At 48.4% G+C, this 15,858-nt stretch overlaps 2 protein-coding genes across 5 annotated transcripts in view; both read right to left on the bottom strand.

The window, feature by feature from the left end:
- DHRS7C (dehydrogenase/reductase 7C) overlaps window positions 1–15,858 on the bottom strand; it is a 445,910-nt gene that overhangs the window by 198,530 nt on the left and 231,522 nt on the right. The window lies entirely within an intron of this gene.
- Window positions 1–15,858, bottom strand: part of LOC120383243 (butyrophilin subfamily 1 member A1-like) — a 65,324-nt gene that overhangs the window by 18,889 nt on the left and 30,577 nt on the right. For all 4 annotated transcript variants that reach the window (XM_039501109.1, XM_039501107.1, XM_039501108.1 and 1 more), the window contains 3 exons: window positions 11,408–11,755; window positions 2,628–2,909; window positions 2,290–2,406 (listed from right to left, as the gene is read on the bottom strand). In XM_039501109.1, coding sequence (XP_039357043.1) covers window positions 2,290–2,406; window positions 2,628–2,909; window positions 11,408–11,755 — 747 coding nt within the window. The remainder of the gene's footprint in view (window positions 1–2,289; window positions 2,407–2,627; window positions 2,910–11,407; window positions 11,756–15,858) is intronic.

Genomic DNA, 15,858 nt, shown 5'->3' with positions numbered 1-15,858 from the left:
CATATGTGAGCCCAGAACTCTTATTTCCAAGCCCAGTGCAGCTTGTTTAGACTAAGGGCATTTTGATGGGAAAGTGGCTCGCTCACTGCACTGCGCAGGTGTTCTATTAGCACTCTGTATTTCTAAAGTGAAGATCTAATCATTTCATATTGTAAATTACCGACATTGGCTTTGTCATTTGGTTTCATCCACACTAGACATTAGCAATGGGAATCAAGTGATATGTTTCATGTGGCTCCTAGATCCTTCATTTATTTCCCAAGATATGGCCAAAAAGTAATGGAAGACTTCAGATTTCCCTCACAAATTACACCCAGGGCCTGTCCAGAACTTCCAATTTATGGTACCAAGCATCAGAGTGGTAGCCGTGTTAGCAGGGCCGGCTTTAGGCCAATTCAACCAATTCCCCTGAATCGGGCCCTGCCCCTAAGAGGGCCCCGTGCCCAAGCCCCAGTACGGCGTATGGGCAAGAGCCGGTGCGCTGTACCTGGGTGGCCTGGCTTCCCCAGGGGGCAATTTAAAAGGCCTGGGGCTTCCAGCAGGGGCTGGAGCCCCAGGCCCTTTAAATTGCCAACGGAGCCCCACTGCTGGAGCCCTGGGGTAGGGCTGCGGGGCTCTGGGGGCTATTTAAAAAGTACGGGGCTCCCACCGCTTCCCCAGGGCTCCCGCAGCTATTTAAAGGGCCGGGGCGGTAGAAGCAGGAGAGCCCCAGGCCCTTTAAATAGCCCCCAGAGCCCTGGGGTAGCAGGGGGGCTCCAGCTGCCTCTGCCGCCCCGGTCCTTTAAATAGCCGTGGGAGCCCCGCTGCTTCCCCCAGGGCTCCCACGGCTATTTACAGGGCCGAGGCGGTGGAAGCAGGGGAGCCCCGAGCTGCTGCTGCTACCCCGGTGTGGTAGGGAGGAGGAGGGGGCACTCACCATACAGGGTGGGCTGCACACCCTGCCCACAGCCAGCTCCTGCTGCACCCCCTGCCCTGCCTGCACCAGCCCCACACCCCCTGCCTCGCCTGCACCAGCCCCTGCCTGCAGCCAGCCCTGCACCCTCTGCCCACAGCCAGACCGTCTCCAGTCAGCTCCGCACCCCCTACCCTGTCTCCAGCCAGCCCATCTCCAGCCAGCCCCTGCCGCATCCCCTGCCCTTCCCGCATCAGCCCTGCACCACCTGCCCTGTCTCCAGCCAACCCCTGCCGCACCCCCCTGCCTGAAGCCAGCCAGTCCTGCACTCCTCTGTCTCCAGCCTTGCCAACCCATGCTGCACCCCCCTGCGGCCCTGCCTGAAGCCAGCCAGCCCACCCCACACCCCGCTGTCTCCAGCCAGCCCCGCACCCCTTACCCTGCCTGCAGCCAGATCCTACCTCCAGTCAGCCCCTGCCCTGCCTCCAGTCAGCCCCATGTCCACTGGTGCCCTGCAGTTCCCAGGGCAGTAACCCTGCAGGGAGCAGCTGGGACCCGCACATATGCACACTTTAGGTGACCAGACAGCAAGTGTGAAAAATTGGGACGGGGTGGGGGGTAACAGGATCCTATATAAGAAAAAAGACCCCAAAATCGGGACTTTCCCTATAAAATTGGGACATCTGGTCACCCTAGCACACCCCCAGGGAGTGGCAGGGACCCACACATGTAAAATGGAGCTCATTTCTAGTTCAGGCCCATCTTTTTAAAAAAGAACTTTAGGTAGGGTTAACATACATCCGTATTTTCCCGGACATGTCAGGCTAAATTTTAAAAATTCCTCCTGGGAAAATACAGACGTATGGTAACCCTATTGGTACAAAAAAATACATACTGTGGCACATCCCTTAAATCAGAACTTTTTATAGGGAACCGGTTGCTAAGGAATGAAAGGCTTATTTTTACATTTTATTTTTTTTTAGTCATCCCTACCGGGGCCCTGCCGAAAATGTTCAAATTGGGCCCCGCACTTCGTCAAGCCAGCCCTGCGTGTTAGTCTGTATCCACAAAAAGAATGAGGAGTCCAGTGGCACCTTAAAGACTAACAGGTTTATTTGGGCATAAGCTTTAGTGAGTAAAAAAATCTGAAGAAGTGGGGTTTTTACCCACGAAAGCTTATGCCCAAATAAACCTGTTAGTCTTTAAGGTGCCACCAGACTCCTTGTCAATTTATGGTAATCTAACTTTTCTTGGGAAATTTAGAGATGATGCAAAATATGGCTTCAAATAAAAATGTAACTGCATCTTTAACTATGGAGAAGCCACCTCCACTCTAGACTAATTTATATTTTAAAGGAAATCTCTGAGTACATCGCACTCTCCCCTTATAACTTTACCTTTTGCCTTGTGTTGCTTCCAGAAGAAGTAGCTGGACGTGAAAATGAGCAAGCCCAAAGCAACCAGGAGTATGTGCACAGCCACATTCCAGGGGTAGGCCCCCAGGAAGAAAGAATCTGCAAGACAAAGCCTCATGAACTTGAAAACATTGATAGAACAGATGTATCACTAGTAGGACTTTTGTGGCGATCATGTGCCACTGGTTGGAAGTAGAAATTACCAGGAATTTTTCAACTAAATTTTTTTGTTTTTGTTTTGTTTTGTCAGAAAACGCCGATTCACCAAATATCACATTTTTGCTGAGTTGCTGAACTGTGTGGCTTTCATGGACACCAACCTGCAATGTAGACCATGGATTCTTTCCCTTGGTTGAGGTGGGAGTTGCTGACAGAGCAGGACAGATCCTGACTGGAAGTTTCTGTTACAATAATGGAAATTTGTGCTTCAAACAGGCCGTTATCATGTTGAGTTATTTTTTCTGTCAGGGATGGTAAGTGCTGCCCCCTCAGGTCTCTCCACTGCACCTGGGGCTCCGGGTACCATCCAGCAGATTCACACACCATGTGGATCCCTCTGCTCTGGTAGCTGTCAATAGAGATGCGAGGAGTAGAGCCCAGACCTGGAGGGGAATGGAGTGACACATGTGAACTCTACACAAGCTACATGGATCTCTTTAGCCTGGAAGGCAAGCGTTTAATCCTTCAGGAGAAGGGAAAAGTGGATCGTTGTACCTTCTGCAGAGATTATGCAGAAATGCAGGAGCCTTTCACTGTGTCACTGCTGAGCTCTGGTTATGAGAAGTGTTTCACTATTGCCTGAGCCCTAAAGCTGGAAGCCTATTTCAACGTGAACAGTATATTTCAGATCAAGAATAAAATGATAGACTGTATCATTGAACAGAGAGAGCAGTCCAACTAAACTGGCTGTGAGCTCCAGGAAATAATTCCAGTGGCAGGAAATTGAAGACAGACAAAATATGGTGCAAATTTTTCACAGTGTGTACTTAATCACTGGAACAAGGGACATGGTGGATTCTCCATTTCCTGTAGTCCTTAAATCAGAATTGTAAGTCTCTTCCTAAAAAAAAATCTAAAAATTGTTCTCTCACACCCATAAGTTACTGGACTGGATGCAGGAATCACTAGGTGAAATTCTCTGGCCTGTGTCAGACAGAATGTCAGATTAGATGATCATAAAAGTCCCTTCTGGCCCTAACATCTATGACTCTATGGAATGTATGAGGGTCTGAGGATTAGAAACCACAAGTGCCAAGCTGCAGTATCAGGTGAGCAGTTACTCCTCAGCCCTACTACAGAGTAAGGGAGAGGAGCACATGTGGCCTGCTGCCTCCCGCCAGCTCTCTCTCACACACACATTTGCGGCCAGTGGATCTGTTGTGTGTCAACATATGGGCTGTAGTGGAAAGAGAGAGACTGAGACACACCTTGTATCAGAGGCCTGGTTTGAGGCCTGAACTAAAGTAGTGGGCAAGCTTTGCTGATCTAAAGCAAAGTTAGCGAAAGTCAGGCTGTGAGCAGAAGGCAGGCCCTGCTATAAAACACACCTGCTTCTAAGTTTTCAGAATCTGTCAAGAACAGGGATGATATTGCAGAAACATACACGTTCCTGAGAAGTGCTAGGCACAGGACACTCACACAAACACATTCCAGAAGGGTGGTACCACAACACCCCATATCAAGCATAGTCTGAACACCTCCTGGGGTTGCCAACTTTCTACTCACACAAACCTGAACACCCTTGGCCTGCCCCCTGCCCCACCCCTCCTCTGAGTCCCTGTCCATACCTCGCCCATTCTCTGAGGCTCTGCCCCTGCTCAATCCATCCCACCCACCCCCCCGTCACTCGCTCTCCCCACCCTCACTCACTCATTTTCACCGGGCTGGCTCAGGGGGGTTGGGGTGTGGGAAGGGGTGAGGGCTCCGGCTTGGGGTGTGGGTTCTGGGGTGGGACCAGGGATGAGGGTTTTGTGGTTCAGGAGGGGGCTCTGGGCTGGGGGGGTGAAGCCAAGAGGTTCAGAGTATGGGAGGGGGCTCCGGGCTAAGATAGGGGGTTGGCGTTGGGGTGTGGGAGAGGGTATGGGCTCTGGGCTGGGGGTGCAGGTTCTGGGCCAGTAATGAGGGTGTAGCAGAGTGGACACCCGCTCCTTCCCTGAAGAACTTAAAACAGCCCTAGGAAAGGGCTGTGGGAGGAGAAGGCAGCCACTGGGCTGATTGGGGGAAGCAGGCAGAGCTGCAGCCACACCCCAAACAGAGCCCAGCTGGCCCCTATAAAAGGCTGCGAGCCAGGAGCCCAAAGAGTCTCTTTCTGCTTTTAGAGAGAGAAACGGGCCTGGCTGCTGGGAAGCTCAGGGTACCTAGAGTGAGGCAGGGCTGGAGAAAGGGCAGAGGGGCTGGGGAGCTCCAGGCTGGCAACTCCTCAGGCTGCAGGGCCTTGTCCAAGGCCCCATAGAGCAGTGGTTCCCAACCTTTTCATCTGGCGGGTGCCAGACGAAGGACCATGGCGGCAGTCGAGCATCCGCCGAAATGCCTCTCAATTTCTGCGGCATTTCGGCGGTGACACCTCTCGATGACATCGCTTGTCAGCAGCAGGTGGAGTCATCGAGAGGCGTTGCCACCGAAATGCCGCAGAAATTTGACAGCGATGCCACTCGATGATGCCGCTTGTTGGCGGCAAGCGGCGTCATCGAGAGGCGTCGCCACCGAAATGCCACTGAAATTCGGCGGCATTTCGGCGGATGCTTGACTGCTGGCCAGGACGTGGGCACTGCATTGGGGACCCCTGCCATAGAGGTACTGGGTTGCAGAGAAAAGCAGCAGTTCCAAATCCTCCTTCTCCAGTGATGAGTCTTGTGGAAGCAGGGAAAGAATTAATAAGGATTTGAAGGGGATCTTAATGCATGTCAGTTAGTTAGCAAGAGTTAGCCCAGCTGTAACCCTAATGACGTGAGACTTCTAGAAGCAAGGATAGTGTGAGGCAGAGGGAAAGAACTGTGTAAAAAGTTATTACGACCTTGTAACTGATAACCAAATATGCAGGCTTGCTTTTCCTAGGAGTGAGACAAATAAGATAGCAGAATGGCTTATGTATAAACAAAATGTAGATGTTGCTCTCTATTGTCTGTATTATTGCTAGTTATTGTCTGTAACAAAAGTATAAAGGCTTGCTGTAATTGTTTACCAGTCTGCCCCAGGGAACGGGGGCTAGTTGGTGACTGGCAGTAGCCTTACACTGAGGCGAGGTGGGGATAGGGGGTGGGAGTTCCCCTGGGAGGGGAGACCCTGTGATTGGGGGTTACTACCAGAGGGGCAGCACCCCAGAGAAAGGGAAACAAGGGTCCTGGGAGGGACACGGGGCCAGCGGTAAGGCAGATCACTGGCCTGTAAAGGGCGCTTCGATGGCTGGAGAGCTAATTCCTGAGACAATCAGCAGGAGGCACCGCAGATCATGCTAGAAAGCAAGACACGGAATCAGAAATTACCACATTCTGCATGAAGAGAAAAGTGGCAGTTTTCATAAGGAGTGTAGTGTATCAGTATATAGTGAAAACAACTACTCAGAGCCAGGAAACAATCTACAGACCTGCAGGTACCAAGCAGAAGATACAGAGTACTGAGACAGAGAGTACATAGACTGTGACGCTCTGTACCTCGGGGGAACACCCTACACCCCCAGTTCAACTTTATAAAATGATTGTGTGGTATCCAATGCAAAGTTTGTCATTTTGGGTGTCTTCAGAAGGCTCATGATGCACCGAGCATGGTTGTTATAGTGATGTTATAGTCAGTGGTGAGCTGGAGCTGGTTCCCACAGGTTCCCAAGAACCGGTTGCTAAAATTAGACCTCCGTGGAGAACCAGTTGTTAAAGGGCCAGGGAGTGGGCAAAGAACTCCAGTCTGCGGGCCGGACCATCCTGTTGCTCCCAGGATTCCCACCTGGGGAGGCTGAGGCTCCCCCGGCCCTTCCCCCACTTCCCTCCAGCTGCAGCGTGGCCAGCTGCCGGCATCAGCTGGGCAGCTCAGCTGAGCTCCGGAGTCATCCTGCTGCTTTGAGCTGCCAGCAAGGTAAGGGGGGAGGGGGCTGCAAGCTCTAGGGCTGCCGAGGGGGCAAGTGGGGCAATTTGCCCTAGACCCTGCAGGGGCCCCCGGCCTCACGAGTATGTCTTCCCCTGCCCCAGCCCCTCCCCCGCTCCCCCCCCGTAAATCAGAACTTTTTATAGGGAACCGGTTGTTCAGATTTTGGCAGCTCATCACTGGTTATAGTAATTGTTACAGTAATGTTATAGTAAGGTTACAGGTTATAATTTCATGTATATAGTTATGAGGCTGAAAATGTATCCTCATGACTTAAAGCAAACCCAGGCAAAAACTCTCCAAGAACAGAGAGGCAGTTCACACCTCATCAGGGTATGTATGGGACAAACCCAGCCCAGCCTCACAGGAATAAAGGATGCTGGCCTAGGCAGCAACAAAAGAATCTTAGATTCTCGAGTGAGTCACCCCCATTCCTTTGGTCAGTTTGGAACTGCAATGAGGTAATGTTCATCTGACTCTGAAGGGTGGGGGGGCACAAACCCAAAAGGGAAGAAAGGACATAATAAGAGGAAAAGCAGCAAAGAGTCCTGTGGCACCTTATAGACTAACAGACATCCAATACGTCTGTTAGTCTATAAGGTGCCACAGGACTCTTTGCTGCTTTTACAGATCCAGACTAACTCGGCTACACCTCTGATACTTGTAATACGTGGTTGCAGAGATATCTCCTTTGGATATCTCAGAGGGACTGATCCTTAGGGAAGGATTGGAATGACTGTCACTAAGAGCCTTTGCATAAATGGAGCGGTGACCTTTGGTAAGCATACTTGCATGCATAAAAGTTCTTTTATTGTTGTTAATATGTTTTTTCTGTAATGCTTTTAACCTTAGTGTGATGTATGGCTAGAAAGAGTTAAACATCCTGCAAAATAAATAACCCTCAAAAGACATGTGTTGAGATAACGTTTGGGTTTTTGTGTATTTACATATGTATGAGTACCACAATATAATCAACAGTCCCTGTCTATGCTGTTCTCTGATATCATTTAAATGAATTGTAAACACGGGCTATCCCGGTATTCATCTCTCTTTGAAATGTACTGTGAATGGTGGAGGAAAAGGCAAATGGCCTTATGTTAATTCGTATAGCTAAGTACCAGTGATGGACCTCCTTCAAAGTCATCCTAATTACCTTTTGTTCCCCAAAGAAATCCCAACTTGTCAAAGAGGACATGAAATTGTATAAAGGATCCTTAAGCCAGAAGGGGCAACCCGAGACGACACACCACCATCGAGGTCAGCCCAACGCAGGTCCCTCCACACAGCCAGGGAAACCCCAGATGCCCTCTCGTCCCATCACCCCACTCTCCAACCACCCACCTCGCCACAGCCCACAGTCAGCTGGGAGATGCTTTAAATGTAATGAGCTGGGGCACGTGAAGGCCAACTGCCCCAAGAGCACCAGCCAACTGCAACTCATCACCCTGGAGTCCCACTGAGAGCCTTCAGGCCCAGATGCCTCGCAAACACCCCCAGAGCAAAGGGAAACTGTGAGTGTAGAAGGGAGGAAGATTACTGGCACACAATTGTCAGCGATGCACCAATCCCTGGTGGACCCCAAATTCATTGACCCAGAGGCCCAAGTGATGGTGCAACCCTTTAAAGCCAACTCTTTTAACTTGCCTACAGCCAAGTTGCCTGTCCTGTACAAGGTTGCCTGTCCAGTACATATGGACTTTTACAGTCTATGATGATTATCCCATTCCCATGCTGCTGGGAGAAGACTTTAGCCAACCATGTAGTCTTAAAAAAAAAAAGGGTGGGGATGGTCACCCGCAGCCAGGCTAAACAGGCCTCCAGATCTAACTCCATTCCTGAGCCTCCTTCAGGAACCCAGCCAGAGGTGGTGGAACCAAGCCCCAAACCAGAGTCTATAGCCGCAGTTGTAGATCCAGTTCCTGGAACCCAGCCAGAACTATCCCAAGGATCAGAACTTGTGGAGCTGTCAGCACCAGAGCCTGTGCTTGCACAGAGTCAAGGGAGCCAAGCAGCAAAGGGCACCACAGAGCCTGCACCTGCAGCAGCAGCTAAACCGGCACGAGAGGCTCAACCGGAGCCTGAAAAACCACCTAGTGCACCAGCAGAGAGCAGTTAACAGAAACAACCCCATCACCTGCATCGCTTCCAGCGGGACCAAGCCCAAGTCCACAACCCAGTGAGGAACTAATGTCTCCAGCATCAAGGGAGCAGTTCCAGGCAGAGCAGGAAGTGGATGAGAGACTCAAGGGAGCTTGGACGGCAGCACGGAGCGACCCACCGCCTCTTAGCTCTTCTAACAGGTCCAGGTTTGTTATAGAAGGAGGATTCTTATACAAGGAGACTCTTTCTGGTTGTCACAAGGATGACTGGCATCCTCAGAGACAGTTGGTAGTTCCAACTAAGTATGGGGAAAGCTCTTGAGCTTAGCCCATGATCACCCTAGTTGCCATGCTGGGGTGAACAGGACCAAGGAACATTTGGGAAAGTCATTCCACTGGGAGGGAATGGGCAAGGACATTTCTACCTATGTCTGGTCTTGTGAATTGTGCCAGAGGGTGGGAAAGTCCCAAGACCAGGTCAAGGCTCCTCTCCACCCTCTCCCCATAACTAAGGTTCCATTTAAGGGAGTAGCTGAGGATATTCTGGGTCCTTTCCCTATGAAGACCCCCAGAGGAAAGCAGTACATATTGACTTTCATGGATTTTGCTACCCGATGGCCAGAAGCAGTAGCTCTAAGCAACACCAGAGCTAAAAGTGTAAGCCAGGCATTTGCAGACATTTTTGCTAGGGTAGGTTGGCCCTCCGACATCCTTACAGATTCGGGAACTAACTTCCTGGCAGGAACATATTTGGGAAGCTCATGAGGTGAACCATTTGGTTGCCATACCTTACCACCATCAAATAAATGGCCTAGTGAAGAAGTTTAATGGGACTTTGGGGGCCATGATACATACATTTGTGAATGAACAATCCAATTATTAGGACCTAGTGCTGCAGCAGTTGCTCTTTGCCTACAGGGCTGTACCACATCCCAATTTGGGATTTTCACCCTTTGAACTCGTTTATGGCCACGAAGTTAAGGGGCCATTACAGTTGGTGAAGCAGCAATGGGAGAGGGTTACATCTTCTCCAGGAACTAACATTTTGGACTTTGTAACCAAGCTGCAATACATCCTCAAAGACTCTCTAGCCCTTGCTCGAGAAAACCCACAAAATGCTCAACAAGAGCAAAAGGCCTGGTATGATAAACATGCCAGAGAGTGTTCCTTCAAAGTAGGTGACCAAGTCATGGTACTGAAAGGGCTCCAGGCCAATAAAATGGAAGTGTCGTGGGAGGGTCCATTTATGGTCTGAGAACATCTGGGAGCTGTTAATTACATCATAGCATTCCCAGACCCTATCCTAAAACCTAAAGTATACCATGTTAATTCTCTAAAACCCTTTTATTCCCAAGAAATCAAGGTTCTCCAGTTTACAGCCCAGGAGAGAGAATGCTGAGTGGCCTGAAGGAGTATACTATAAAGAAAAAGCAACGGTGGCGTGAAAGAGGTGAGTCTTTCCATGACCCTTGGGTGTAAGCAGCAACAGCAAATTCAGGAGCTGTGTACCAGCTTTGCGCCAATGTTTTCAGTGACCCCAGGATGGACAGAATGGGCATACCACTCCATTGACACAGATGATGCTCGTCCAATTAGAGCCCAACCCTACCAGATGGCTCCTCAAGCCAAAAGCGCAATAGAAAGGGAGATCAAGGACATGTTACAGATGGGTGTAATCAGCCCCTCTGAGAGTGCATGGGCTTCTCCAGTGATTCTGGTTCCCAAACCAGACGGGGAAATCCGCTTTTGTGCAGACTACCATAAGCTAAATGCTGTAACTCGCCCAGAAAACTATCCAATGCCATACACAGATGAGCTACTGGAGAAACTGGGACGTGCCCAGGTCATCTTCACCTTAGACTTAACTAAGGGGTACTGGTAAGTGCTGCTAGATGACCCTGCCAAGGAAAGGTCAGCCTTCATCACCCATGTAGGGCTGTATGAATTTAATGTGCTCCCTTTTGGGCTGCGAAATGCACCCACCATCTTCCAGAGACTGATAGATAACCTTCTGGCTGGATTTGGGGAATTTGCGGTCACCTGCCTTGATGATGTGGCTATATTCTCAGATTCATGAGCAGAATGCCTGGAACACCTCCAAGCTGTCATCCAGCGCATAAGGGAGGCAGGATTAACTGTTAAGGCCAAAAAGTGTCAAATAGGCCTAAACAGGGTAATGTACCTTGGACACCAGGTGATGCACTGCACCTGGATAAGCGGTGAGTATCAGCCATCCTACTCCTACACATGCCCTTAGAAGTGCAGCAAGAAACAAGAGCTGATTTTAAAGTATTTTTATTCACCTTTTTATCTCCTCTTGCTGTTTTCTCAAAGATTAAAGATCTAATATATATGGAGATATACCTATCTCATAGAACTGGAAGGGACCTTGAAAGGTCATCGAGCCAAGTACTGTCCCTGACTGTACTTGGTTCTGCTAGTGAAGGCAGTGGACTGCCTTCACTATATATATATATATATATATATATATATATTTTACTAGTCTTTAAAAAAGCTTTCATAGGTTCATTCACAGATTCATAGATTCCAAGCCCAGAAGGGACCACTGTGATCATCTGGTCTGACCTCCTGCATAACACAGGACAGAGAACTGCCCCCAAAATGATTCTGAGAGCAGGTTTTTTAGAAAAAACAGCCAATCTTGATTTTCAAAGGGATGGAGAATCCACCGCAACTCTTGGTAAATTGTTCCAATGGTTAATTACTCTCACTATTAAAAAATTATGCCTTATTTCCAGTCTGAATTTCAATAGCTTCAACTTCCAGCCATTAGTGTGTGTTACACCTTTCTCTGCTAGACAGATAGAAGGGAATTCTGGATAATGGCATGAAAATGAGACACATTAAGTTACACCTCAAAATAAATTCTTCTTCTGGGAACTCAAATTAGCAGCCAAGTTACTGACCTGTCACCTTCAGTTCCAGAGTGGCTTCCCCAGAAAAGCTGGGTGATCGGAAGAAACAGATAAACTGTCCTTGGTCAGAGGGGGTGATGTTGCGTATATGCAGGGCAACTCTTCCATCCACGATACCGTCCTTCAGCAGCTCTGTTCTGTCCCGATATTTTGATATTTGCAGCTCAGTCTGATCTTTTCCATGCTGATACAGATGGACAAGTTCAGAGGCCCTGGATTGGAACCAGCGCACCTCCATCTCCTGAGCATTCATGCTGGGGGAGAGGTGACAGGGTAACAGGGCATCTTCCCCTGCAGAGACCGTGATGGGATGATCAGGTCCAATCACCTTGAAATTCACTGTTAAAGGAACCAAGACACACAGAAAGTTAGACCAGAGGGGAGCTGGATTGCTTTCATAGGTAATGCATGCTGATCTCTCACAACCGCCTAGACTGCAGCTTGACCAGCTAAAACTGAGCTAACGGGGTCTCACTGTATGTGCACTGGAAAAGGGGTCAAGTTAGGACAGACTTAGCTAGCACGTGTTAGCTGACTCCGCACTAAACTCAGACACTTTTCCTAGTCAAGACCAATCCAGAGAGGATTAAAAAATGGGTGAGCTCTGTCTCTAAATTTTGTGAGCTGGCTAATGCCTGCAGCCAGAACAATTAACCTGTGGAAAACTGTTTGCTAGACTGGAACCTGTAGTAGGAAGAGAGCCTGAGACATAAGCCCTCGTATCAGAGGCCTGGTATGAGGCAGGACCTGCTCACAGAATCTGGCGAGAACAGGGCTAATATTGCAAAAATACACATTCCTAAGAAGTACTAAGATTGCAAGAGAGAACAAAAGACAAGAGGAATTGCAAACAGAAGGAACAGGATGAAGGCTGGAAAATCACACCAACACCAGGAAAAGGCAGGTCAATGTGACTGGGGACTCCCTACTAAGAAGAACAGACAGGCCTGAGTTGAGACGGTGCTGAATTATGATGAAATTCTGTTACTGATATGAATAAATATGGCAAGCATAAGTTTGGTATGGCTTGGTATGTCTGAATTTGCTAGAGGATTCTGGAAGCAGCATTCGCTTAGCATTATATAGATGGTGTGGAAAATGTACTGGAAGTGCTGAAATTGTACTTAAATAGTTAAGAACATAAGAACGGCCGTACCGGGTCAGACCAAAGGTCCATCTAGCCCAGTATCCTGTCTACCGATAGTGGCCAATGCCAGGTGCCCCACAGGGAGTGAACCTAACAGGCAATGATCAAGTGATCTCTCTCCTGCCATCCATCTCCATTCTCTGACAAACAGGCTAGGGATACCATTCCTTACCCATCCTGACTAATAGCCATTTATGGACTTAGCCACCATGAATTTATCCAGTTCTCTTTTAAACACTGTTATAGTCCTAGCCTATAGTTAATAAAAGTTCTAGCTGCATTTATGTTTCAACATCAAACTTCAGAATATATCAGCTGGGGAAACCAGCTCACCAAAGTAAAGAAGACATAAAATCATGCAATCAGTGGGCTTGATACAGGCTGACCCAGGGTCAAAATGACCCTTTTTTGGATAGCATCATGCTAAAAGCTTAAATGAATGATTGATGAGAGGGTAAAAATTGATTGGCCTGTGCCTATTTTGCAGTCCCTTCTAAAATATTAATTAGAGAAAACCACAGGGCATATTTCTGGGACATGTGACTCCTTTGAGAACAAGTTATAAATGCTAAGCAAAGTAAATTAGTTAAGTTAGTTCCCCAATTAACATCTGAAGAGGTTCATGATGCTGTGAGACAGAAGGCCACAGGGTAACCAAGACGCTGCTTCGAGGGACTTTTGTGGGACTTTTGAACCAGAGGGCCTCGGAGTAACCATGACCCTGCTTCCAGGGGACATTTGAAAGACCAAGTACCTGGGAGGGGAAAGAACAGAAGAAAGGAAGTCTCCATCTAGAATCAGTAGCTATACCTGCTTTGTTTGCTAATCAAAATACTGTGTAAGGCCAACATAGTTACTGAGGGTTTATGCTTGGGGACTTGAAGCTTATTAAGGAGATGTGCATTATGTAACCTTTACTGCTTGTGTGATTCTTTCTCAAATAAATTACTATGCATTAAGCATATTGTTTTCTGAATTTCTACTGGTGCTGGTAACAATCTGCCCAGCTGTGGGCCATTAAAGATCCATTAAACTGTCTGTCACCAAAGCTGATCCAGAGAATAGAAGGATTTGCTGTCTGCCAGGAGCTAAGATACAGTATGTGGATCTGAGGCTGAAGAGGATTCTAATGGGAGCAGGAAAGAATTCACTGATTGTCCTTCATATAGGAACAAATGACACAGCTAAATTCTCACTGAAACGCATCAAAGGAGCCTATGCCAAGCTGGGGAAGATGCTTAAAGAAATAGAGGCTCAGATGATCTTCAGTGAGATTCTGCCTGTCCCTAGAGGAGAAGAGGGAATCAAGACAAGATTATGATGATCAACAGATGCCTCAGGCGGTGGTGCTATAAGAAGGGCTTTGGGATATTTTATGACTGAGAGACATTCACAGACAGAGGACTTTTCTCATGGGATGGACTCCACCTGAGTAGGGAGGAAAATAAACTTCTGGGATGGAGGATGGCACAACTGATTAACAGAGCTTTAAACTATGAACTTGGGGGTAGACAGCTGGGAGATGCTAACATAATCCCCACACCTTATCCTAATATTGACCAGGAAGAAAATCAAGAGAGAATACACCAATGGAGAAAGGAAGAGCAGTAGGTAGGAGAACGTACAGTAAGAGGAAAGATAGTGCCAATGCCAATGAAGCTAATAGTCAGGTAGGCAATACTGTAAGTAAAATAACTGTACTCAGTCAGGTGAAGAATCTGAGTGAAGCCAAGCAGCAACAGTTAAGATGTTTGTACACCAACACAAGGAGCCTGTGTAACGAAACAGAGGAACTAAAACAGGGGTAGGCAACCTATGGCACGGGTACCGAAGGCGGCACGCGAGCTGATTTTCAGTGGCACTCACACTGCCTGGGTCCAGACCACTGGTCCGGAAGGCTCTGCATTTTATTTAATTTTAAATGAATCTTCTTAAACATTTTAAAAACCTTATTTACCTTACATACAACAATAGTTTAGTTATATATTATAGACTTATAGAAAGAGACCTTCTAAGAACGTTAAAATGTATTACTGGCACGCGAAACCTTAAATTAGAGTGAATGAATGAAGACTCGGCATGCCACTTCTGAAAGGTTGCTGACCCCTGAACTAGAACTACCAGGAAGTGAAACCAGATATTATAAGGATAACAGAAACATGATGGAATAGTAGTCATGACTGGAGTGCAGGTGCTGTTCAGGAAAGACAGAAATAAAGGCAAATGTGGGTGAGTTGCATCACATATTAATAATGAGATTGTAAAGAAATTAGAAATGACAGAATGGATAAAACAGTCTATTTTGGTCAAAATCACTTTGGAGAAGAAAACAACCAGAGGCTTCCCTGGGATAGAGCTTGAGGTATGCCACAGACCCCCACCATCTGATTTGGATATGGGTAGAGACCTTTTTAATGATTTTAATAAAGTCTCCTGTAATCACACAATTCCCAGTAGTATTTATTTTAACTTCCCAGATATATATTGGAGGACAAGTGCTATTAATAATAGTAGGGCCCAGATTTTCCTGAATGTGATCATTGACAGATTTCTTCACCAAATAGCCACCGAACCAAAAGAGCCAATGCCATTTTAGATTTGGCATTCATGTGCAGTGAGGACCTCTGAGAACAGGTAGTTGTACGGGACAACCTTGGTTCAGGACAGGTGATCATGAGCTAATTAAGTTTAAACTAAATGGAAAGATAAAAAATAGATCTGCAACTAGGGTCCTTGATTTCAAAAGGACAAACTTAAAAAATTAAGGGAAATAGTTAGGGAAGTGGCAGGGCCAACTCTAACATTTTTGCCGCCCCAAGCAAAAAAAAACAAAGAGCGCCGCCCTGCCCCTCCCTGAGCGCTGCGTCGCGCTGCCCAAGTCCCCGCCCCCCCAGCGCCGCGTCGCGTCGCCCAAGTCCCCGCCCCCAGCGCCGCATCGTGTCGCGAAGTCCCGCCCCCAGCGCCACGTCGCGCCGTCAAGTCCCGCCCCGAGCGTCGCGCCGCGCCACACTGCCCAAGTCCCTGCCCCTACCAGAGCCGCGTCACACCCTCCAAGTCCCCGCCCCCCAGTGCCGCGTCATGCCGCCCAAATCCCCGCACCCCCCCAGCACCGCCCCAGTCCCCGGCCCCCTCCCAGCGCCGCCTGACCAAACCGAAACCAACAAAAACAAACCCCGATCATCGCCGCCCCCTCCCAAGGTGCCGCCTCAAGCACGTGCTTGGTAGGCTGGTGCCTGGAGCTGGCCCTGGGAAGTGGACTGGACTGAGGAACTCAAGGATCTGGGAGTGCTTTGTT

Source organism: Mauremys reevesii, linkage group 15 (assembly GCF_016161935.1).
Source record: "Mauremys reevesii isolate NIE-2019 linkage group 15, ASM1616193v1, whole genome shotgun sequence".
Lineage (NCBI taxonomy): Eukaryota > Metazoa > Chordata > Testudines > Geoemydidae > Mauremys > Mauremys reevesii.
The sequence above is the reverse complement of the archived record's forward strand: the minus strand, read 5'-3'. Positions and strand labels throughout refer to the sequence as shown.